Below are 26,964 nucleotides of genomic sequence, written 5' to 3' on the forward strand. Positions count from 1 at the left end.
AAGAACACAGACTTGGGAGCCTGACTGCGCAATCTGCATTCCAAGTTTGCCATTTACTCGCTGAAAAACCTTTGGCAATTTATTAACCTTTTCGTGTGTATTTTCTTACCTATACAATGGATATTATAATAACTACCTGATCGGGTCACTGTCAAAATTGATAAGTTAATATACCAAAACTGTTAGAATAATGCCCGACCTAGAATAAATACCACCTAAGTGTCGGCAGTTACTAATACTGTTACTGCCGTGGGGTTGGTCCAGGACAAGCCCTCTGCTAATGTGTCTTTACCCAAAGCTGGCCTGTATCTCTTACCCAGAGACACAGAAGGCAAAACTATTTCTAAGTGTCTACCCTTCATCTAACTTAACAAGAAGCTATGCTTTTACTTTCTACTAAAATATTAGTAGAGGACATGAACAGTGGTATAAAAGGATTGAGATTATCGTACATCTGAAGCCCTCTGCAGTGAGAAACTGCCAGAAATAGCAGAAGTTCTGTGGGATGGGAAAAGATGCTCGGTCAGAATACATTTTTTTTACATTTAAAAAAGTCATAACATGTCTTCTACTTTATCAAGACTTGGTGACTTGGAGTGTTTTAATATACTGTGCAGGTTAAGACAAATGTGCTGGCTGAACAGCAGAGCATTCTCCGTAACACTATCCCTGGTCCTCTGAGATAAATATAATTGTGCTCTCGACATTCAAAGCTCTCTACTATGCTTGTTCTACTATTACCTCTCACTCTTTACTCATGTTATACGCTCCCATACAAGTCACAACAGGCACACTGTAATGCAATACTCTGGTAATTCACGGCTCAGAGTCCGTGGTCTCCACTGGGTGCGATCCTCCAACCACAGAGGCTGGGTCTCCCTCGAGTAGGCCCAGCAGCTGGAGAAGAAAGGGATCCTTGATTTATGGGAGGTCATTTTGTGGATCTTGAGAGCTAGATTCCATCTAAGTCATGTGAAACAATAAGGGAAGATCAAGAAAGACTTGAGGAGGTCAGTGGCCCATGGAAAGGTCCACAAGAGTCAAAGAAATTACATAAGGAAGATATAAAATAAGTCAAGTCCTATGCAGCAAAATGAAGAGGCAGCTCTGTTGGGAAAGCCATCGGCCCTGCTCTTGGGGACGGTGTTTTACAGTTGTGCGGTAGGATGGCCTTCATTTTCTAATGATGTCTCCTCTAGTTCTTAAGTTGAAGAGAATGCTAAGATGATAAGGAAGCTGGATCCTTCATAAAAATGAAACCAGCTGGTCAGCTTTCCCTTTAGGGAAGGGGAAACAGGAACCCTGACATACTGCAGCCCTAACCGGCAAACCCACCCTCCTCATGGGAAAGTATCGGGTATGTATCAGGTCTGGCCTGACAGCTGGTCATAAAATGGTAAGTCCTGAAAAAGTGGACTGTAAACACTGAACAGTTATGAAGACTATTTAGAAATATGAAAAATGCTCTTGGTTTAACATTAAATGAAAAGGGTAGGATATGATATTCAACCCTTGGAATAAAACAGTATCTGGAAGTTCCTGCAATAGGTGCGAAATGTAGCAAAAAGCTAATTGTGAGTCCCAGTGTTTTAGAGAATGGGTAAGTTTCCATTTGCCTCAAAATGAAAACAGCATGGGTTTGGGGGCAGCAGATCTACCTTTAGACTCAGGCTTTACCACTTAGCGTGGGACCCTGAATAGGTTATCTCTGCTAAAGATCTGAGAATAAAAACAAGTTGGCAGAGCACCAAGGAAGGAAGTTATAAAATATCCAGCCAAAGGCATGCACAGAAGTACTTAAATGAAAGATGGCTGCTGTATTTCTCCTAAGATTTTTGTGGTTATATTACTGGTATTTTATTAAGTGATATTTTAAAGAACATTATTTAGGCTCTTACCAATAATATAAAAAAGAGCAACTAGCATTTCTCAAGTATTTACCATGAGCTTTTAAGCTAAATGTTCTACTTATATTAAGTATATCTCATCAACTTCTTACAATTTATAAGATCTTATCCTCATCAAACATCTGCCAGTGGAGAAGCCAGGCACCTTAAAATCATTGGAAAAGAACAAGGATGAACTTGAATCAAAACACTGGGCTCAAAACACCTGTATAAGGGAAAGAGAACCCAGAAGGCATAACACAGCTGAGTCAGCCTCATTCTCAAGGTCGAAAGTCTGTTCCCTTCAGGTTCAACTTCATATTTGTCCCTAACATAACTGACTACAGTGCCAGTATCCAGGGGAACTTTTAAATAATTCTATCTCAGTGTCCATTACTCAGGACATAAGGAGGTGGAAAAGTTACTCCTAGAGCTTACAACACACAGAGTTTCAAACCAATCAAGTATGTCCCCAAAATAGATGTTCACAACCTGAAAAGCAGGTAAAAATAGCTAGGTGAGGCAGAATCAAGAGGAAATTCAACTTTGTTCCCCACAAGCTGCCACATAAAAGGCAAAGAGCTGGTGTTCTAGCTCCACTAATGGAGGACACTTACACTGCCATTATTTTTATAACTCTTCCGTTGGGTATTTAAGATGCAATGATGTGACCATTTCCAATAGTTTCATTTCCACGTTAATATTATATATGTTATTTTAAGTGAAATAATACTGGATTTTATATTCCTCCTAATATAAATTTTTTCAAAAATCTGGAAGGGAGGGGCGCCTGGGTGGCTCAGTGGGTTAACCTCTGCCTTCGGCTCAGGTCATGATCCCAGGGTCCTGGGATCGAGTCCCACATCGCATCGGGTTTTCTGCTCAGCAAGGAGCCTGCTTCCCTTCCTCTCTCTCTGCCTGCCTCTCTGCCGACTTGTGATCTCTGTCAAGTAAATAAATAAAATCTTTTAAAAAAAATTTGGAAGGGAGATCTGCATTTCCTCTGTAACCTCTCAGCACAGATCTCTTGAGTTCAGTTATCTTGACTTTGGATTTACCTCATTCCAGCAAAGCTCAGACCGGCATTTCATCTAAGACTGTCTTGTGGATTTTCGTAATGAGTCCTAAAGCCACCAGCTCCAGGAGGGCATGGTCAGTGAAATCCAACATCAAAAGGGGTTTTATTTTTAAGATTTTCTTGCCTCAGTGAAATATTCTATTGCATTTTATATGTAACAGACAATGAAAACTGTCATTCTGTGCCAATGTCCTTCACTAATTGGGATTTTCTCTTTGACAAGCTGTTTCAAATCGTTTTGTCAGGCTAAGTACACCTTTGCATTTTGAACACACTCCCTTCAAATGATTAAGCTGTTCTATAAATGTCTTTGAAAATAAAAGGAGAAATAGCATTCATCTTCCTCAAAGCTTCACCACCTCCAAATGTGTGCATATTCAGAGACCCAAAGTGAGGGCACTAGATTCACATCAGAATCCCAGCCCAGCCATTTTCCCACTGTGTAGCCCACAGCCAAGAACCTCACTCTGCCTCATGTTCCTTGTTTGTAAGCTGGGGATGTTCACGGTCATCATTTCCTTGAGTGGTTGTATGGAGTTGATGAGGCATTACATATGGCGTACCTCCCCATGTTTTGCAACATAGTAAGCTCTCAGTAAGTATAATTTGTTGTAACAGGTAAATAAATACATAAGAACATACCCTCCAAACATTGACCTGACCCTCTTTTTTTTTTTTTCAAGAAATATTCCTTTCTCTTGTATATTTAAAATATTCTGGTTCATCTGGCCTAAGGAGTCTATCTTTTCCATATATTGAATCATTTATAGAAAATTAGAATAAAATACCTCCGATACTCCAATTGCACTGAAAATAAATTTTTCTCCTTGAAAATTAAAAATACTCAGAAAGCCTGACACTAACTAGTTCCATGTAAACCATTCTGATCGATGAGATGCCAGAAAAATCATCTTTTACATTCCTGCATCTCAAAAAAAAACTTAGAGAGCCCATGCTTAGTGAACACATGGATTACAGCAAGATTATGTCTTATTAGGCTCTGTATTTCTGACTTCTGGAGGACCGCTAGTGCCTTAAACCAGGTGCTCAACAATTAGTCGATGCTAACTCCTGTTCAAGTTTTTCTTAAAACAATTCTCTATCCAAAAATTATGACATTAAAAAATTACTTACCACATAGAGCTGTTTCCACATGGTTCCCCAGTCTCTTAATGTTGATGTCATTTCTGTTATAACGGAGTCTTCAGTGGGAATAACCATTTCAAATTGTCTGTGAAATTAAAAGAGAAAAACAAAGTCTACATGCAATTATCATAGATAACAATTTTCTTTGAAATCCTCTGAAAGATAAAAGTGGGAAAGGAAACTGCCTATTATTTTGGGTCCTGCAGACTGTAACGAGGATCTGATTAGAGACCCATGTGAGGAATGTTATGTGGGTCATGGCAGAATAATGCCAAAAGGTCCAGCCACTTCATCCACATCGAGTTTGAGGAGTGCGGTCAGAAGCAACAGTATCAGAAGACTTATGCTCCAGCCACAATGTGACCACTAAAAAGCAACTCATTTAACCTCCCAAGCCCAAAAGCCTTCATGTAACATGAGGTCACCAAGCCTGCATAAATTATGAGATAGCTTTTGCTTTTCAAGCACTATGACCATAGGACTCAAAGGGAGTAAGAGACTTTTTCAATGATCAGGGTATTATGGCTGCAAACATCCAAACTAACTTAGTGTTAGAAATATCTAGACACCAAAGTACAGATTAAACACTCACTTGATCTTTTTTTTTTTTAAGATTTTATTTATTTATTTGACAGAGAGAGATCACAAGTAGGCAGACAGGCAGGCAGAGAAAGAGGAGGAAGCAGGCTCCCTGCTGAGTAGAGAGCCCGATGCGAGGCTTGATCCCAGGACCCTGAGATCATGACCTGAGCCGAAGGCAGAGGCTTAACCCACTGAGCCACCCAGGCGCCCCCACTCACTTGATCTTATCAACACTTCGTTTTTATTATTTGTACATGGGACCATGAAAAATGCTTAGTCTCTTAGTAATGTTATCATGCATCATCGAACTTAAAAGCTTTTGCTATCACAGATGTTCCAATATCCATTACGCAATGTTCCTCTCTCCGATAAGGGTCCTATACCTTCCTGTTTCTTCTCTAAAAGCAAAACACTATACTTGAAAACATTCATATCAACATCTCCTAGTGTATGTAAGTGGTGCTGATATTGAGGGGGATACATGAAGCCATGGACAAAAATAAAATCCAAACTTCCTTTATCTTCCATATCAGTCTTTGATGTACAACAACCTTTTTCCTCATCTCAAATTTGTTTTTTCAAATTCTTTTCAGTGTGTATGCAACTTAAAATGCCTAAGTGGCTATTATCAGTACAACGTCTCAAAAGAATGCTACCAGCTATTTGATAGGACTTATTTTCTTAACATGTATGTATTTTTTCAAGGACAACCTCTAACAGGTACAAGGTAACAGCATTTGAGACGCTGAACCAGGTTGTCTAGATGATCAAGGGAAAATTACTTCTTAGCATGAGGCTAATAACTGCTCTGTTCTTTTGTGATGTTATTTGCAAAGGGTGTATAATTGTCGTGTGTAAAGCCTTCTTGACAGCAAGTAAGAGAGCTAAAATCTTCACCAACAGAGGCTCATTTCCTCATTTCATAGGGCTGCTAACGTACTCGCTCTGTATTTCCCTTCTTTCTACAGCTTAAACACAGCTGAAAATGTAAAAGTGGGATTTAAAACTAGCAAAGAAAGTAAACATTAGTATAGGAACTGCAACACACACAGAACCTTTTATCAGGTCTACGTGTGACATTTGCAAATTGGTAGCACCTTTATTTTGCTTTTGAGGTGGCCGTTGCAATTTGAATGATGAATATTTGGAGACAGAGACTATAAAATGATTAGATGTAAGGTCAAGAAGGGAACAGTGAATTTCCAGGAAAACTCGACGCCCTACTTAACGTTTAAAACATGGCATGACCTCATGCAGCAATTAAACACTACTGAAGTGGCCTCGTTGTTCATAAACCATAATTTAATTTAAGGACCCCCATCAGCCCGACAATGCTCTGAAGACCCAGGAACCCACAAAAGGGCAGTTCCATCTGTGAGACGTTGATTTTGGATTTGTTCAAACAAAATGTAAATTTTTAAGAAGCCTGACAAAATCACCATTTTTGGTGAGGCAGCTGTTTCCTCTTAATTATATCAAAACCAAAGTCAATGTTCAAACAGTAATAAGTAGTGCCCCTTGAAATTACATTTTGCTCAGTTATCCTGAGATATACTTTGCAGCTACTTAATCCTGGTGGGCCATCAGGCTGCTGATCCTAAAATAAGAGATGTTAACATCAAAATCCCAAAGAAGTCCCTCTTTGGGAAAGCAATTATCTGGTAATACATGTTCTCAAATGTTTTCAGGCTTAAGTTTTTCTTCCAGTTAACGGTCCTAGAATCTAGGATCTCAATCAATTCCAATGAATTTTTTTCTTTTTAAGAAAACAAACTTGGGGGGCGCATGGGTGGCTCAGTGGATTAAGCCTCTGCCTTCGGCTTGGGTCATGATCTCAGGGTCCTGGGATGGAATCCCGCATCAGGCTCTCAGCTCAGCAGGGAGCCTGCTTCCCCGCCCCCCCATTCTCTGGCTGCCTCTCTGCCTACTTGTGATCTCTCTCTGTCAAATAAATAAATAAAATCTTTGGGAAAAGAAAACAAACTTGGGTTCTAACCTCAACGTTCTCCTGCTACTTAATGTTCATGATGCCTTGTGTCACATGGGGAACCGACAACCAAGTCTTAAATTTACACAACTAAATTTTGAGACATCTATAGCCTTATTTAAACTTCCTCGGGCTCAAGGAAGGGGGCCAGACACGTACCAGTTACAGTCTAGGACAAAAATAAATAAATAAAAGAAGGCACTTGTTTTGATAATGACCCACCCCATTCTGCTTTGAGAGGGAGGACTTCCACTGGGTGGAATGATGCTTGACATGGTCTTTGCCAGCATCCTCTATCCCCTTGCTTTGGGTGTTCCGTTGGGGATGAGTGGCCCTTTGATCTACAGAGTTAAAGGGGTAGGGTGGGGCTTGGGGCAACAGCAGCAAAGAGAACTGGCTGCACGGGTCTACCTAGCTGGACACCATTAAGGGTCAGGGTAGAGACCCTGGGGTTTCCACACTGTCCAGCCCAGATCACTAAAGCAGAAAGGTCAGAACAAACAGTGAGCCTATGGCCAAAGTATCTTCTATGGTTTCCTCTGGTTTATTTGAGGGGGGGTGGACAGTGTCAGAGTGAGCCTGGTAGGAGAACTCCGAAAGGACTGTTTACTCTACTTGATTCATTTCTGGTGGGTTACAGCTACACAACCTTCCCAAAGGACACCCATTTATTAACAAGAGTAGTAGCAGTTGTAATTATTCATATCATAATTATGGTTTTAATCTACTATTTTAAATAATTACTACTGCTACTACTAGTAATAGTAATATTGTTTAAAGTAGTGTATACGTGTGTGTATGTGTGTGTTTCTCTGTATATAGATACACAGTATAAGGATCTCCTACAGTTTTATCTATGTAAGTAACTCTCAGGGTATTTATACCATAGACTCTCACCCACCTGCAGAAGTTATTTCAATGCACTAAGATTAATACTTTACCTTTATAGACAGTGGATATAATAATCATCCATGTAAATAGCATCCTTGGAACTCTTTTGGTAAAATTCAAGTTTGAAGATCTCATTTACTATGATTTAAAATGTGCTTTACTCATCCAAGTAAACTGCTATTTTTTTCTATTTGAAGTAAAATGTAATTTTTATGGCTGAATCTGCATTGTTTCTTCTGTCATAAAATGACAATCATTCAATGGTCCAGTGAGTATTCCTTGTGGCACTGGCAGCGAATGTTTGGGTCCAAACCCACGGCCCACTGATAATAAATGGTCGGCTCATGATAACCGCTTAACTAAGCAAGTTCTACTGTTTTACACTATGATATTTTATTTGAATGATCTGTTATTCTGACAGCTCCTTCAAGTCCTTTGGAAATAGACTAGAAAACCTTCTAAAATATATGAGAGATCTTGGGTGATCAATGAGCTCAATCAAACAATAAACAGAAATGCCATTTCCTAAAATAGAAGAGTGGCTTTGTGAAGTGGTCACACAAGGATACGGTATGATCTTGAATTAGGAGAAAACAGTCAGACTTGGCTGCTTATAATCAGTGGTGAATCTAGGAAATTCCTGGGGTTTGAAACATGACTCAGCACTCCATGGTTTGGCTGCCATGCTTCTCCATACAGCAGGAAACCAAAAAGAACCAACTCCTTCTGCTTCAGATTAGGCTGATTCCATGATCTGTGGACAGTGAGAGACCTGTGATGCCTTAGAGTCTCCTCCAGTCCAGCACACCCAGACGGAGGGTATTACATTTTCTCTTCCAGCTGCCTTTGTGTAATCCACCTTTATCAAACCACTAAGACAATGGCATGATCTCCTGTAGTTCATTTGTCAAGACAATTACTAAGCCTTTCAAATTCTCAACTAAGCAATGGTTCTGTGGAAATCCTCTCACTATTAATAAAACTCATTTCTTACCCTTTGTTCTTCACACAGGCATTTTTCAAGTGAACGTAGCTGGAAGGAAAGATACCCTGTGGGAGAAAACAGGAGGTTATAGCGCTAGCTGACTGATAAGGCAGGGGTGTTTGCACAAGTCAAACGCGTAAAATACAGTCATACAACCTGAACAGTACCAGGAACAGGAAAAAACAACATCTCTACCGCACTGGATCCATTCCTTTTATTTCCTACTATTCACTAGTTTTCAAATTCAGGGATTCTCTAAAATAATTTTAAAAAATTAAATCTCACTCAAAAGTATATTCTTTTTTTTTTTAAGTATATTTTTTATCAAACAGAAAATCTTTAAATTTTCAGGAATTCTGCATAGAAGGCATGCTACACTGAATAAGAATTTTTTAAATATTGCATAGTTTTTTAATATTGCATTAGCTTTTGTTTGTTTTGATAGTTGTTCCTTTTCTTCTCCCTGAAACACTCATGTCTATTTTAAAATATACACGTAAGAAAAAATACCATTATGAATTGGGAGACAAATCATATATTATGTGTTATGGAAGATCTTTGATGGAAACACAGCAGCAATTAATCACCAGGCTGCATACTGATGGAGCAAAAATTAAACAAAAGACAGCATGCTACCTTAAAGCTTTTTACTGTAGGGAAAAGATAGGACAAGGAAATTGTTCCTTTGTTCTAAATGCGAAGTTGAAAGAAACAACATAAAAAAAAATTAGCATCAATTTTATTGTCCATTAAATGACAATATCCTCTGAATGATTTTTGATGTTTCATCAAATGACAAATTCAATTAAATATTTAGGAAAGCAAATGTCATTTGAATACATTATCACCTCTGTGGATCCAAGGATAACATAAAACTTAATAAGCAAATTCTGTACATACAACAGTAGTAAACAGACACATATGTTAAAAAATACATATTTTTTTCCTTCAAAATTTAACCCAATATGGTAGGATTAACAAACAGAGTAATTATAATTAATAAGAAAAAGTCAGAACTCGAGGTTAGAGGAGTGGCAGAAATAAGCCATAATACATATTTTTTCAAAATTATTCCGAATGAATAATTAAGTACTGAAGCTACATTTGCATGTGCCTTGCAGGTGTCCAAAAATAACTTTAAATGAGGGCTAAAGTATTTTAAAAAATTAAATTTCTACATTCTTTTGTCCCTCAGGCTCTCCTTTAGAATGACCAAAAATAAATGAAATACAGTAATTAAACATAGCTGGATGATCCAGAAAAAGGTGTGGTTAAGCAGAAAGACAGGCAGAAGAATATAGATCACTAACATTATATTCTGAGAATAAGCAATGATACAATTTCTTATCTACGATCCTAATAAACCCAGAATTAAACAAAGAAATGAACATGATATGCAAGAGAATATTACAGAATGTGGGAAGTTTGGATGAAAGTTGGAAAGATTAGAATAAAGGAGACAAACACAGATAATAAATAGTAAGGATGTGTGTCAAGGTCATAAAGTATAAAATGAAAGGTCAAACAAAAATCATACTACTTCCTACTGTAATTCCTGAGGATGTATATGACCATATGAAGGATAATGAGTCTTAGTTTCTGTCTGGAATGGTAAGAACAGGGAGAGCTTTATAATATGGTTTCTCCATGTTTCACACGCTCAAACCCAAAAGGGAATCTTATTAAGCTGCTGAAATCCAAGTGTTTCTCCACACCACTCTTTTGCAAATGGTATCACAGAAAACTCCAAGATTAAATACCTTTATTCAATTTTTCTTTTGGAATATCTATTTCCCCTGCTTGAATTTTAATTTCACTCTCTCCTAAACTAACAGTTCAAAAAGATTTTGTTTATATATAAAGAGCTTATTAAGGTCTTCTCAGTACAAACTGCAAGAACTACCTAGGATTATCATTTCAGTAGCATGTCTTAACGATAATCCAAGTTCAAAGGAATTTCCAAAATTATGAAAATCCGTATTGCCATTTGGCATTTCAACTAAGACTCCCAACTGTAATTTCAATTGTAAAATGAAATAAAACAACTTTTTTAAAAATCCCATAATTATGATTATGAGTAGTATTTTTTATTACCTTGACATTTGGGTTTTTTAAGGCAAATCCTCTGTACCACCCTGTGGAGAAATAATCATGGTCATTATTTTGACAAACCATTGTAGTATTTTAAAGAAAAGAAATGACTACAAATAAGTCTGTCCTTTACTGATGGAATTTTACCTTATAAATAAATATTCTGTGTATGAACAAGATGGGAGTTGGACTGGGCTAAACTATAGCTCAAGTGATTACTAGTTTAAGAGTCCTATTAATAAACTGTTTAAAAAATTGTAATGGAAATTTATTTGGAAAATAGAAACATGCATAGTGGAAGCACAAGGTTTGGAATCAGAGCACTGGGCTTAAATCCTGCCTTTGCTACTTATCAGATTATTTTATTTTGGGCAAGATAATTTATGTGAGCATCTGTCTCAGGGAACTTCAAGAATCTGCACAAGATTTAATATGTTTCCAATTTCTCTTTGCCCAACTACAAGGCCCAGACCTCACCAAAATATAGGTAGGGCTCAGCCAACAGTCATAGGGTAAATTTGCACTTCCTTGAGCCCATCATCTAGGGTTAGGGAAAATCAGGTATCATACATCAAGAAACGTGATCGGTACTCTTATCAGCAAAATGTCCTACCACCTGAGCTCACCCTAACTTTTATTCTATAAAATGCCTATGACTCAACCTCCAAGCAACTCTGAATCAGTATTTTACAGCACTATCCTGAAAGAAGAATGTTATCTTTTTATAGTTTAAAACAAGTATAAGGTATATATATATGAAAATGTATGGTAAATATATACCCCTATAAATGTATTATTTTCAACTTATAGTTTCTTCAAGCATAGAACCATTTTGTTTATTGGTAAGAAATTACCATATAACAAATATTTTGTAGTATTAGACTTTCTTGATTGAATTTTTAAAAATAAATATTTGAACTTTGTATTTTAATATTAAAAATGTATATAAAATATTATATAAAATTTATATAAATATTAAATACAAATATTTAAACATTTTTTGTTCCTTATAAGATATATTGTAAAATTTGAAGAAATATTGTAGAAATTTGTATTGTAAAATTTGAAGATATATTGTAAAGTTTGAAGAAAGCAAAATGAATTGAGCAGAAACTATCTCAGGATTAAGGAGATCCCTTAAAAGCATATCCAAGAAATATATCCATTCTTAAATAATCATTTTAACAGAAACCAAAACTTTTTGAGAACTGCAAAAGTCTCATGGAGAGGTCTTTGTCAAAGGTTTTTAGGTTACAAAACTGCTTCCGTTAGCTATGGAGTCCATTTTCATGCACCAATTCAAAACAGATTTTATATTTATCTGTATACAAAATAAAAACAGACAAAATGGTTCTGACAATAACATGGAAGACCTGATTATATCTTTAAAGATATCATTCACAGTACACAGAATAAATGCCCATGTATCACCACCATTTAATGCAAGGTTTTAAGTAAATCTGACAGTTCTGTTTGGAGAAACACAGTTTAATGAATCTTGACATGACAGAATGTTATCATATTATAAGTTCCTATTAAGAACAACATTTTAGGAGGAAAATGGGTAGTTTTGGATATACTGATAGGGCTTTAAAATGTGGTCATCTCATTAACAAGAAAAAAATAGTCATTTCAACTCGGATCTTTGTGAGTAGGAGAGCTTAAGGATGTTTCATGGAACAGGATTGCAAACATTTGACGACATATTGAGTATCTTGATTTAATCAGTTACATGTTGCATAAACTAATAACCATAAAGTTCTTACAATATATTCCACAAACATTCCATATGCACTGAACAACTTTAGTTCAAGTTTGGGGGTGGCAGGGAAGAAGACAGCAGTACTAAAGTAGAGTTGGCCTTGGCAGAAGTCCTCCCCAAGGTATCTGATTACCTAATCTTGGAGAATCCATTTCTGCTCTGGACCTCTGTTTCTTCCTGTCCTGGGGGACCTACTAGACCCTTGAGATTCTGAGAAAGATCTTCTAGTTTGGCAAGGAGTCATGAACTCCCACAAATACAGTAGCCTCAACTGTTTTCTATGGTGGGATCTAGTGAACATAAGGAAATAATGTTAGGAAAAATGTATCAGCTTAAAGATAGCAAATGATGCTTTTCCACAAGCCAAACACTGAATATGCAAGAAACAAGCTTTGTCAAAAATGGCTCACTGTGACCACTGGAAAAAATCCCAGAAATTAACAGAAGGACAGAATTTGTAAGCATTATGAACTGTCCAATGGTGAGGAGGTTGGTCATACAACCTCAAGCAATTACATTAGCCCACTTACCATCACACTTCTCCAGGATCTGAACTGTATCTCCAATTTCCAATGACAGGCCATAGGGTACAGTTCCTCGAAAACTGGCAATAACTGTAAGAGATGTTATAGAATATATGAAGATAATCATATCGGTTATAGCCAATTATACTGCTCACTATTATATGTCACTGATTAGGAAAAATGAATGTGAAGAGGAAGTACACTTTGAGAGCTAAAACCTGCTGTCATACTTAAATTTTATGTATTTTTGAAGAGCGTCAATCTTAAAGTTTACATACTTTGCCAACTTCTGGGTGAAGTAAGTGTTACAAATATGAATTTTAAAGATATGGAATTTACTAAAATAATACAAAATATCAAGAGTATCACTCAATAACTTATGTGACAAGGTTATTTCCTCACAAGATCTGTCATTCTTGCTTACTGCTATATTCACTCTTCATCCAGACGACTTGCCCACAGTTGTTACTCAGTACATATGTGTTCACTAACAAATGAGGAATACATATCCTACTTGCTGTTCAGCTTGGTTTAGCCTTTCTATTATGTTGCTTGAAGGAGATTTCTCTTTCCTAGACTATAAGCTCCTAAAGAGAAGAGACTGCATCTATTTACTTGCTAACGTGTCCCCAGGGCTTAGCCAAGTACGTGGCATAAAAGCAATCTTCTTGTAGTAATCAATAGTAACATTTTATTTAGTCATGACTAGACTCCTCTCCTAGGATTAAACACACAGCCACCATGACAATTCCCATATGCCTTAACTCTTGAAATAGGGCGTGGGTGTCCAGGGGTGTGGGTAGGATGTCACCATTTAGCCTTACCTAGTGGTTATAGACTGACTAGTTTCTGAAACATTTCACAGGGCGGGGCAGGACTAGGATGTTAATATCGGATGAAATGTGTATAGGTTAGTCATCTCTGGGTACCTAGAGGAGTTACAGAAAGAATGAAGCACAATGATTCTCCCCAGGAGAGTAATGTCTGAGTCAAAAAGGAGACAAGTATGGAGAAACAACAAAAATGCACCTCAATACATGAAAAAAAGAAAAGACATCTCCAGATCAATACAGAGTACAGTAATCAACTTTCAATTTACATTTAAAAAAAAAAGATAGTAAATGCTTTGATTTTTAAAAGATCAAAATTTTGAAAGTGAATTTTATAATTCTGTCTGAGAGAATGAGGTTTAGATACAACCCCAATCCCCAAAATAAATTAGTGCTACTGTTATGAATGTATTTTAAAAGCTTGAAGAAACACATGAATCTGTCAAAAATCAGGACATGCCGATAAGTAATGGGCTTTTAGAGAGGTCTGAAGCCCTTTGATCATCTCAAAACAAAATTAACAGTTGAGATCAAAACACAGGACAAAAAACAGTACATGAGATGGATGAAAACAACTGTAGAGTAACCAAGTTAGAACATTTTAGATAAGCACAATTTGTGATGTCATTCTCTAACTATAACCATAAATACCATATGACCTCATATTGATGGGCTAGAAGATGTTTGCTCAAAAATAATCCAGAGTCTGTGTATCTTGACAGATTATCTCAAATAACTTCCAGAGACCTCTTATAAGAAATTACAACCGAACAGATAGTAGACTAGTAACAATTTAAAAGACTTCAGAGCAAGCTTGCACCCAGAATTGCCTTTCTGTATTCATGCAGTTACCTTGACCGCTCACAAGCCTAGTGGTTCCACACTGCTCCTCTTCAAGATCTAAATGCATGGACTCCCCAGCACAGCTTTCTCTATAGCTCCGACCACTCATAAATGTCCTCATAACTGCCAAGGCTGCATTTCTCTCCTGGTCCTCATCACCTCCTTGAACACAGTAGAACCATTCATGGACTTCATTTCCTCCTCCTCCCTTCATGCTTCAGCCCACTCAATCCAGCCTTCATTCTGCTCTGAAACCACTCTAGTGAAGTCACCATCCCCTCACCGTGACCACATGCATATCACTTTCAAGAGTCTGTCTTCTCTTGAACCGTGTCTCTCACACTCCCCAGCCTTCTTCTGTAGACATTCTTTTATTAGCCTTCTTCATGTCATCCAGCATTCTATGCTATAAAACAAAGGAGGTGGACAAGGTGCCCTCTGCTCAGTCATTCCCCAAATCACAGCAAGCTCTTTCCTGCAGGCCTCAGTGCCTTTATACATATTATTCCCTTTTGGGGGGTTGCCTATCCCACTGCTTACACACTGTGAACTACGAGTAGTCTTAGTTTAAGTTCTAGCTCCAAGGTTAGCTCTTTTGACTTCCTGATGCCATCCTTTTCCTCTTCTCATCTTTGCTTCAAGTGGAATCAATTACTCTCTCATCTGTGCTCCAAGAATACTCTGACCGTACCTTAAATAAGGCAAGGCACCATATAATATTATACCACTTTATTTATCTGTGTCTACTTGAGAACATGAACTATTTCTTTTTTTTTAAGATTTTATTTATTTATTTGACAGACAGAAATCACAGGTAGGCAGAGAGGCAGGCAGAGGAGGAAGCAGGCTCCCTGCCAAGCAGAGAGCCCAATGTGGGGCTCGATCCCAGGACCCTGGGATCATGACCTAAGCCGAAGGCAGAGGCTTTAACCCACTGAGCCACCCAGGCGCCCCGAGAACATGAACTATTTCTAATCCACTTTCAAGACCCAGTATATACAAGTATCTGAGTACAGGAACAGAGAATGAACACAGACATGGAATAAATAAAGCCACTTAAAAATGGCACCCAGGTATTAGAGAGTCACAGAATGTTAGGGTCACCTCCTATAGCTGAGAACACCTAAAAGTAGATATTAAACTGCAGCTCACATTAGAGAGTGGCAGTTTTTCAAGATATGGTTCAGGCATGACTTTGAACTTTACCCTCTAAAATGGCAAGCCATTCTCAATCTTCGAGTTATACAAGTAACACCACCTTGCAGAGAAGTAAACTTGTCAATGGATGGATGAACACTATACTATTTATGCTTCAGGTTATAAAAGAGAAAGTTGAAAGGGAAAGGCCATTCTGAGCAAAGAAGCAAAAGATTAGAAAAAAGGAAGGGCCCATTTTTATTAGTGGTAGCATGTGAGGTATCATAAACTAGGCAAACTTGTTTAGCAAAGCAAAGATTCACAAGATAACATAGGCTTTCACAAAACCTCAATTTGCATTTCTATCAAATATACTATGTGTTATTTTGAGATTCCATTGTGGATACAACTTTCCAACAAAATCCCTTTAAGTTTCTTCAGGCATTTTTGCATGAAACCAGTCTTTTTAACAAATAGGTGAAAATCCACTTTGTCCCCTGTTATTCTAAAGAAGCTATGTCTTTATACAAAAGTCCTCAGTGTATACTTTCCACGGGCATTTCCCCCCCAGTAATACTGGGGTCTACTGAACATGACCACACACTGGCTTGATCCCTTGATTCCCTTTAGTTTTCTCATAAACTGAACAACTTTGGTAGCTACAGAAAAGATCACAGAGAATGAACTCTTTACAGAACTGAAAATGTAAAGGTCCAATACTACTGTTTCAGTCATGAGACTTGAGAGTATAATTTTAAATAGCACATACAAACTACTATATGATATTGGGTTCATTTCTGCCCACTTGCTATTACATAAAAAAAATTATTTGGATTAACAAACATGCATATAAACTGAAGTTATAACCAGGTCTTTTAAAAATACATATGTAAAATCAAAGTGTTAAATGTAGAGCATAATCATCTTGAAAATCATACCATAAACTGCTGCATATAATCACTCCTGCATATAATCACTTCCTTTATAAAATAATAATCTGTTTAGTACCTATTGACAATTCATCTGAAATTTAACGGCTGTGAGAAACATCCTCATATAGGCTTGGAAATATTTTCTATGAAGAAGATGAAAAGCACAACCATTCTATGAAGTAGGGACTCGTACCTTAGTTTCAGTGATACTGTTTGTTCACGCAAGCAACAAATTCACATTTTAAAACTTTTAAGCACTACAGAGAAACTCAATCACAGAGTTCTAGGACTTTTAAAAGCAAAAATAGAAAAAATGATTTTAAAAAACTACTCTAAGTCAATCACCTAGCTCTACAACACAGACAATAACAAGTTTATCATCATTGTCAAAGTAATATTTATGTGATTCTGCGCACCACAATTCAAGCCTGGCAAAGGCTGTCCCTTGCCTTTGTGGGCTGACAATCTAAGATGAATGGAACATAATGTAAAAAAATAAAATAAAATAATGGAAATGCTTTGTCCCTTGTGACACAAAGGAAGGAAAATCATCTCTCAAAGTGAGAGTTTGGGCTTCATCTTTCTAATAATAGGATCTCCAACTCATGAACAGGTCGTGGTCTGAAAGGTCACTCGGGAGCTGACTATTTACAACAGAGACCATGGTGCTATTGTTCTCAAATTCTGAGACTAACCCACAGAATCTATTTAATACAAAAATGAAACTGCTGGTTTTTGCCACAAAAAAATATGCTATGACTGCACCAGAAACCAAATAAGCATGTTGATGTGAGCCGTTGTAAAATCCTGAGGCACAGCAGTAATGGAAGACAATGAGGAAGCAGGTGTGGACCATGGAGGCATGCTAAAGAAACGCTTCCTCACAGCATATTTAAAACTGGTTCTTGCCTGTGTCCACATTCATTTCACATTGTACATTCAACTCTGGCTTGTCACAGATGTATCTACATTTAGGTTTATCAGTTTTGAGTGTCATGGTAGGAGGGGCAGCACAAATGGAAAAGTGGAGAAGGAAGTAGGATTTCTGAAGGATATGGACAAGAGCTGTAGGAAACATAAAAAGGGAAAGGAGATTAATGAGAAATTCTTTCCAGGGACTTTATTTCATGAAATGGTGAACTGGGAAAGGATATAAGGGGTCACCTCCCCTGCACATGTACAAAATCCTCTTGTAGGCAAAGATATAATATGGTGGGGAAAACCAAGATACTAGTCTAATCAAAGACTCTTCTTTTTTTTATAGCTGTCTGGAATAGGGCTTGAGAGCAGACAGAAGTCACTTGGAGATTTCTATTGGTACCATCACTAGTACAGGACAGAACTGTCTTTCCCCAGGTCCTCTTTTCTCTTTGCCTTTCACAAGTTAGGGGCAAGGCGGTCATTCCTAACCTCAAGGGACTCCAGGCTGGCTATCAGTCTGACAGCAGGACTGTGGAAGCAGATGGCCCAGAAAGACTGGAGAAAAAATTCAGATGAAATGTGGGAGGGGGATGCCTGGGTGGCTCAGTCACTTAAACATTTGCCTTCAGCTCAGGTCGTGATCCCAGGGTCCTGTGGGATGGACCTTCTCCCTCTTCTCCCTCTTCTCTGCCCCCTCCCCCACTCTCTCTCTCAAGTAAGTAAATAAAAAGGAAAGGGGAAGGCAGGGAGGGGAGAGGAGGGAGAAAAGAGAAAAGAAATGCGAGGGTGGAGAGGGAACGGTAGCTCCTGAATATTGCTTTGATGCTGAAATGAGCTAAGAAAATGAAAGAAATGCTGTGCTCCTCCTTCTCATCCTCAGACTTGCCGGGGAGCTTGGGATCTGGCTCTGTTAGGGAACGGGCCCGTGCCCGCAGGCCTCATACACCTTGCAGGCACACCCGAGAGGCACAAGCGTGGGCAGACGTACAAGCAGGATTCCATTCCTACGCCAGTGTTACTGTGGTCAGACGTGAGACATGTCACGTGACTCCCTTCTGACTTGAGTGACTAGAAATCAGAAGTGCACGGAATAAAATCCATTCGCTTCTGACACTTCCCACAGATCACCTGAAAATGTATTGGTGTCCTTGGCTGTTAAGAGGATAGTCCTCCTGGGGATTGCAGAACTTCCTTCTGCTTGAACCACTCCCATTTGGACTCGAGGTAAACGTCAAGTCTGGTGTGGCTGCTGTAACACCAACATCCCTCTTCAGAAATGCATGACCTATTCTCCCAGCTGCTGAGAGCATTAGGGCAGGCCGCCCTTGGCTGCCAGCCCCCTTCCGGAACTGTCTCTGCTAAAGAGAGCTGCTTGGCCCAAGGTCATGGCCTCCTCCCAGGGTGGCCTGCATCTGGTGACAGACCGAATGGGAGAGAGAAGACCAGATCTTCCTGCTACCAACTCGGTACAACTGTGAAGGGTAACTCTAGCTCAAGGGACCAAGGCTGTCACTGGGCTGGCCTCACAGGTCAACTTCTTCCTCTGCCCTGTCCTGCTTCCTTCCACTCCCCTCCATGGGTGTGAACTCCAAGAACACTCCTTGGTAAACACCCCGCAAGCTAATCTGCAGCTCAGAGTCGGCTTCCTAGAGTCCAACCTGCTACCAGCTTTACAGCTTTACCCATTCAGAATTTCTTCTTTGCAAAATGTATTTTCAAGGGAGAAGGAAAGGAATCTTATTGCATTACTACATTGTGTTAAGGGTTTTGCTAAATTCTTTAGGTATTATTTCTAATCTTCTATGATGCAGGTGTTTAAAGAAACACCTTTTTCTTTAGAAAGAAACACTCTTTTCTTTAGATTTTTATTTATTTATTTGGCAGAGAGAGAGATAGAGAGCACAAGCAGGGAGAGGGGCAGGCAGAAGGAGGGGGAAAAGCAGGCTCCCCACTAAGGAAGGATCCCAAGCAGGACTCCCAGGATCCTGAGATGATGACCTGAGCTGAAGGCAGACGCTTAACCGACTGAGCCTTCCGGGCACCCAATGGAGGTGTTTCTATTCCCATTTTAGAGATAGTGAAAATGAAGAGGAGAAAGGCAAACAAGGAAACAAATCAGTGATATCAGGAGGGAATTATTCCACCTTAAAATTTGAGGACACTGTCGCTGTAGCAGGAAACAAACTGGTTTTATTCTCCGGAGTCACAGACATATTCTTCACCTTGGTTTTAATGCTACAAATGCAAAGGCATTTGCTTAAGTGGCTACAAGAATAACTGAAGGTCAAACAATAAAACTCTGAACTAATTATTCATCCGCCTATCAGTACTTTTAAAAACAACTTAAGATGATAGAAAAGGTTATGGTTTTGGCTGAGTGCCAGCCAAGAGGAGGGAAGAGACAGAGTTTAAACAATTATCTCAAAAGCATCCCAGCACTTAGGAAAGGGAAACGAAGTTACAGAGAGCTGGAGGCCTGGGGCTTAGCTCCACTGCTTGTGAACCATGTGGTCCTGGGTCCTTCCATTTGCTATCCTGGGATGACATCACCTACCTGACCTTGCTACAGAGATATCACGAGGACACAAAAATGTATGAAAATGGGATTTGTAAGCCTACAAAAATGTAAGGAAATATGGGATAGTATATTTTCATCAGCATTGCTAATCAGAAACTTGGAGGCTGGACCTGAGTCTGTCCTAGGCAAAAATACATTCACAACAGTAAGTCAAAAACTCATTCTGTTATTACAGCTTCTTGGAAATCATTATTAACCAGTTAAACTTAGAAAGATTCAAGCTTAGCCAGTCAAGGGAGATGAAAAAGCTGATAAAACAGGAAATCTTTGGCAAAGAGACTGGTACAGAAAGTAACAGAGCAAAGAGGGATTTTCCTAAAATGTAGACATAGGGCAGGAAGGAAATTTCACTCCAAACATTCACTCTGCCTCAACAGTACTTGTCTGAGGGGTAACTGCATCAGGAAGGAAAAATTACAAGATGGGCTTCGTGTCACAGAGTGGAATGAAGTAACAGGAAATAATCCGTGCTTTCCCTAATATCCAAATGAAGAATATTCACTATGAAGCAAAATACCATTTTCCAAGGAAACATATTAAATCTACCAGCAAATACGTGGTGTATATACATAAACAGATGATATATATATAGGATGTATATATGCATATATGTATATACATATATATGCGTGTGTGTATATATCACATATTATATATACCTATATATAATGTGTTTTTTCCCCCTGTGTGAGGTGGTTAATATGAAAATTATGCTATTTAGAAGAATTTCTGAAAGACAGGATTAAGTTTCCTGACTTTTTTTTTTAGATTTTTTTTTTTTTTTGGCATAAGGGAAGAGAACAAAATAATTTATTACGTCTTCCTGTGCCGCCTCTTCCTTCTAATTTCTCTCCCAAGTCCTAAATACTCAGAGTCACAAAACAGGGCAGGAGAACTGAAGGGCCCCAGCATCTATGCCCTCTGGACCCACAGGCCACCCCAAAGTGGGAGAGAACCCAGCTTCTTGTCACAGCCTCTTCCAACGTTCTGTCCAAACTAATACTCAGGGCTATCTCATCTCTGGTCATTCATCTCCCCCACGGAGCGAAGCACAAGTATTTCTAATTTTTCCTCCACAGGCTTTTCTTTTTCCAATTTGAAGTTTGACTTCCATTCCCAATGTTGACTTCTCAAGCAGTCATGCAACTTGCATGACTCCCATCTGCAGAGATTCAAACTCTACAGTCTTATTTATTACCCACCCCCTTCTCTGATAATTAAGCCAGTTTCCAATTTTGAACAAACACTACTTCGGACTGGTTTTGGCCACTGAAAACCAGTCACCAACAATTTCTTTAGAAAATGAGGGGCCAGGGAACAGTTCAATGGAAAAAATAAAACAAAGTCCCAAGTTTTTTCAAAAACCCCTTCTATACACTTGTCCAGCCTTGTCCTTTATAAACCATGCACAACAGTCACAATGAACCTCTTATCCGCCTGAGCAAATGCCTTTTCCCTCTACCTGGGATTCTGGCTACCTATCGCCTTTTCCCACCAGATGTTCTTTAAAAAAAAAAAAAAAAAAGAATAAACAAACAAAAAAAACCTCAAGCATCTTCTTCAAGGAAGGATTACTCCATGTGCCTCTCCCATGTACATCTCTCTGTTACACTCATCGCCTCTTGTTTTTCAGCTCCTTTCTGTTTCCAAGGCCTAGCACAATGTATGACACTCAGTGGGGACTCAAAAAATATTTATTGAATATACAATGTAACGAAATCCCCAAGGTGTGTTACTTCCTCATTTATTCAGCCAATGGCCACCTTCTTCTGTATGCCAGCTCCATGGTAAGCACTGGAAATACAATGGTGAAGGTAACACTTAGCACTTGTTTCATTGAGTTCATATCATGAGAAAGAATGTTTCTAATATCTTTTGGTTCCTACAAAACACAGTAACTTTTGTTTTTTTTTTTAAAGATTTTTATTTTTAAGTAATCTCTGCTCCCAACATGGGGCTCGAACTCACAATTCCAAGAGTCACATGCTCCAAAGACTGAGCCAGCCAGGTACCCTTCCCCAGTGAGTTGTAAATGCACACAAAACTGACACACTTACAGTTCTATTTATTCTTATGTGAAAAAAAATGAAATTCATTGCCTATTTGGTTAACATTCAATTGTGAAATAATTTCAGATTTACAGTAAGAAACTTTTAAAAATTGATACATCCTTAACTTCCCTTCATCAAATATTAAGATCTTAAATAAATATAGCACACTTGCCAAAACTAGGAAGGTAATGTTGATATAATACTATTAACTACAGATCAGATCATACACTAATTTCACCAACTACCCAAATGATGTCCTTTTTTCTGGTTAAGGATCGATTCCAGGATTCCACATTACATTTTGTTGTTATATTCCATTAATCTCCTCCCATAAAACAGTATCTCAGTTTTTGCATTTCATGACCTTGATGCTTTAAAGAATACCCCCCAGTTATTTTTCACAATGTCTCTAAATTTAGGTTTGTCTGATATTTCCTCATGATTAAATGTAGGATCCGCAAATTTGGCAAGAATACCACAGAAGTGATGATGAGCCCTGCTCAGTGTACCTTATCAGGAAAAATACATTGGCAATGTGTAACCTTGCTGGGGATGTTAACCTTGATCACTTGGTTAAGGCAGTTTTCCCACTTAGAGCTACTAGTTTTTCCTCTGTAATTAACAGGTATCTTTGAGACTCTGCAAATACACAGTTTTTCATCATACTTTATAGCATCTATTGATGATTCTTGCCTGCAACCTTAGCCATTTAACTCTGATGTTTTTTCATAGAGTTATTCAGACACAGATGAATTATCTTAATTGCAGTCAAAACCTACAATGGAACCTTTTTGAAGTGGGCACAATATCCTGAGTTTAGTCTTGATTTTTTAAGCACAAGGCATAAAATTAATACCACTGCTGCTACAGGCATCCTTGAGATGACCTACCCATATCAAACAAAATAAAACCTTAGCCTTTACTTGTTTCAGAAAGAGAAAAAAAATAGTATTTTTGCTTAATTTTCAGTATCCCACATGACCTCTTCTGGTACTATTTCCTTCACCAGTGAAAATGTGTGTATGTCTGTGTGTGGGTGTTCAAAAACAGCTTTTTAACTGTTTCAACCCAACATTTTTAAGGAAAATTGGATGGGTCCTGTCAGCAACTAAAGCCATCTGCAGGTCTGAATTAAACTTTTAGATCACGACTGTACTTACAGGTGCCTAATAAGGGAATCGTGATAAAAATTTCCAACTTTTATTTCATGGAAGGAATCTAGCCTTCTATGACGGCTAATGACCAACCTGACTGGGACTCCAGGTACCCAGATTAAACATTATTTCTGGGTGCATCTGTAAGGATGTTTCTGGAAGAGATTAGCATTTGAACTGTGGATTCAGTAAAACATATTGCCCTCCTCAATGTGGGTGGGTGGGCATCATTCAACCCACTGAGGGCCTGAAAAGAACAAAGATAGAATGACAAATTCCATCTCTCTGACTGCCAAGCTAGAACACCAGACTTCTCCTGCCCTCAGCTAGGACCTCCAGTTCTCAGAACTTTTTCACCAGACTGCACTGTGGGACTTCTCTGCCTCCATAATTACATGAGTCAATTCCTTAGAATAAGTCATATATTAATATATTTTACATGTATGTAATATATAACAAATCATAAATCATATAGAATCCTATTAGTTCCATTTCTCTGGAGAAGATTAACACACCTCCCTAATAATTTTGTGCCATAATGCTTCTTTTTAGTCCAGATCTTAGGCTTTACTGATGTTTACAATGTACCATTATTTATTAATTCTGTCACATGCTATATTAGAACTGATTATTAAAATCTCACTTAAAAAAGACAATGGGATGTCTGGGTGGCTCAGTTGGTTAAGCAATTGCCTTCAGCTCAGGTCATGATCCTGGAGTCCCAGGATCGAGTCCCTCCTCAGGCTCCCTTCTCAACAGGGAGTCTGCTTTTCTCTATGACCCTCTTCTCTCTCAGATGCTCTCTCTCCTCTCATTCTCTCTCTCAAATAAATAAATAAAATATTTTTTAAAAAGACCATGACCACAAACTATAGTGAATCTCTAACTTACAGGTGACTTATATTTTATAAAATTTATAAATTTGGTTATTTAGAACCGGTAAGTAGATTCTCGAGCGACCAGAAAAAATTCTACTTAATGGATTAAGTAGCTTAAATAATTTCACATGCCATGAACATCAGGGGATGGGAGAGATTTTGCAAACCAGATACACTTTGGGGGAGGTAGAGAGGTACCAGCCGATGTGGAGAGACAATGGGCATAAGCAAGCTCCTTCCTAATAGCATGTTTCTCATCCTGGTCTCCTAGAAAATCTCCATCCCAGAGAGGACCACCACACCTCACCCTGCCACGACCTGGTGATCCAGCCACATTGCTCAGTTGTGCCCCCAGCGCAAACTGCATAATTATGAATATATCTTGCTCTTCTTCCTTTCATCACTTCCCTTACATTACACTTATCACATACTCACATTAAGAACACCTCTCTCGGGGGCGCCTGGGTGGCTCAGTGGGTTAAGCCTCTCTGCCTTTGGCTCAGGTCATGATCTCAGGGTCCTGGGATCAAGCCCCACATCGGGCTCTCTGCTCAGCAGGGAGCCTGCTTCCTCCTCTCTGTCTCTGCCTGCCTCTCTGCCTGCTTGTGATCTCTATCTGTCAAATAAATAAATAAAATCTTTAAAAAAAAAAAAAAAAAAAAAAGAACACCTCTCTCTCTCAATCCACTCCCACCCCAATACCCAGAGCAGACACAACAGCTACCTGACCAGTGGGAGCTGAGGGAATGCACACTGGCATAGGCTAGGATCTGATGGGTGGCCAGCCCAGACACCTTCAGATTTGCAAAGCGGTATGGCCAGAAGAGCCTTATAGGCATGATCACAGCATTCTATTACAGAGTACTTGCAAACCCAGTATTCGTGTGGCTCATTTTATCCAAGAAATTCATCTAACCTTATTATTTCCACTTTATAAATTCTCTATGAACCCTTTCTGTTCCCCCTCAATTACTATTTTTAAAATTAAAAGATATTAAAAAGAAATGCTGCCAGTTTATCTTTGAGATTTTAATGACAAGTTAAGGAAAAACTCATGAAACTATAATGGCCAAATCAGGGAACCAGGATAAAAATGAACATTACCAATTCAGCACTTATCAATTATAAATGAACTTTTAAATCCTTCCTCAGGGTTTTTAGAGGGCACCAAGTTTCTCTGGGGATAGTGCCTCTTCCAATTTTATCAACTAATGAAGGAACTGCTTCCCAAGCCTTTCTTCTCACTGTGAATGTTGGCTATTGATCCCAGATGTTGTCTATAAAAATTGAAATCTGAATTCTTTGTTAGCAAATTGTTGCACTATTTAAAAGAAACTTTTTAAAACTACCCAACATGCCCCCCACCCATCCACATCCCTCTCACACAAATACATCTCTCTCTTTTTTTTTTCTTAAAGAATGGTTAGAAATCATTGTGCTTGGCTGGGGTTAAAAATCTTTGTAAATATTTATTCTTTCCCCTTATACAGTGAAACTCACCAAATAAACTAGCCAAGTTTTCTAAAATATCTTCAAAAACGGACAACAGGTCTGGTGTTAGAGCCAAAACCAGTCATTTATTTCACAATGTTAATTAGGAGCAAGCCATCTATTGCAACTCCTTGGTCTGAATGATAATTTTGCATTTGTTTTTATTTTTCTGAGTATCACTGGAGGGGACTCAAGTCTGGTCATGAACTAAATCTGACAATGTGAATGCCCTTCAGGCTTATGTACAAAGTAACTGCCTTTAATATTCCAGCCAATGCATAGTGAAATAACAAGTGCTCAAATGTAATAAGATTAGAGGAAAAAATTTTAAGCAACATAGAAAATTTATTTCGTGGAAGATAATGTCAAACTGCCCCAAATAACCTCAACATACAAAATTAAAATGACCGTGGAATGTGTTCTTCCCTTGGTGTGTGGGAATTTAAAGTAATTCCACTGAACAAAATCAGAAGAATTAGGACCTCAAATTCCTAAGGAACACTAGAATCAATTACACGTCCATGAAAAGTACATGTGAGAAGATATGACTATTTCTTCTTTTATTAGTGACTATAATTAAAAGTATCTTGTTTTAGGGACTCCTGGGTGGTTCAGTTGGTTAAGTCACTGCCTTCAGCTCAGATCATGATCCTAGGGTCCTGGGATCAAGTCCTGCATTGGGCTCCTTGCTCAGCAGGGGTCTGCTTCTCTCTCTGCCTCTGCCTGCCACTCTGCTTGCTTGTATGCTCTCTCTCTCTATGACAAATCAATAAATAAAACTTAAAAAGAAAGTATCTTGTTTTAGCCTCTGGTGACAGCTATATGTTAGTTAACCCTTATAAAGCACTGACAATTTACTATACGTTAATAAATATAGGTAAATAGAGTGAATTCTTAAATTTAAAAAGCAACTTATATAAATGAATAATGTATTTATTTCTAAATAAAAATGAATGAATCGAAAAGTAACTATAGGTTATCAAGACTCCAAAATAATGAGTTCAAAAATTTTGAACTTATCAACTTGTAAAATCCAAACACAAAAATGTAAACAAGTAAATATAAATTGATGTCCTTGTCATCTCCCCTAACTCTAGCTCTTACAGCTGAGTGAAGTTTCAGTAAAAGATTAAGACACTTCTTGAAAGTATTTTCAGTTACTAAGTTTCAAGGTCTTTCTGTGTACTATGGGTTTGTGTCTTTTTTAAACCTTTCAG

General features: G+C 38.3%; 1 protein-coding gene across 1 annotated transcript in view; it reads right to left on the reverse strand.

Moving 5' to 3' along the window:
* DOCK4 (dedicator of cytokinesis 4) overlaps positions 1–26,964 on the reverse strand; it is a 422,803-nt gene that overhangs the window by 220,635 nt on the left and 175,204 nt on the right. The window contains exons 2-5 of the mRNA XM_080818711.1: positions 12,939–13,022; positions 10,650–10,690; positions 8,565–8,620; positions 4,099–4,195 (exon numbers count right to left, since the gene is read on the reverse strand). Of these exons, the coding sequence (XP_080674837.1) occupies positions 4,099–4,195; positions 8,565–8,620; positions 10,650–10,690; positions 12,939–13,022 (278 nt within the window). The remainder of the gene's footprint in view (positions 1–4,098; positions 4,196–8,564; positions 8,621–10,649; positions 10,691–12,938; positions 13,023–26,964) is intronic.

The sequence above is a fragment of the Martes martes genome (assembly GCF_963455335.1).
Source record: "Martes martes genome assembly, chromosome: 11".
Classification (NCBI taxonomy): domain Eukaryota; kingdom Metazoa; phylum Chordata; class Mammalia; order Carnivora; family Mustelidae; genus Martes; species Martes martes.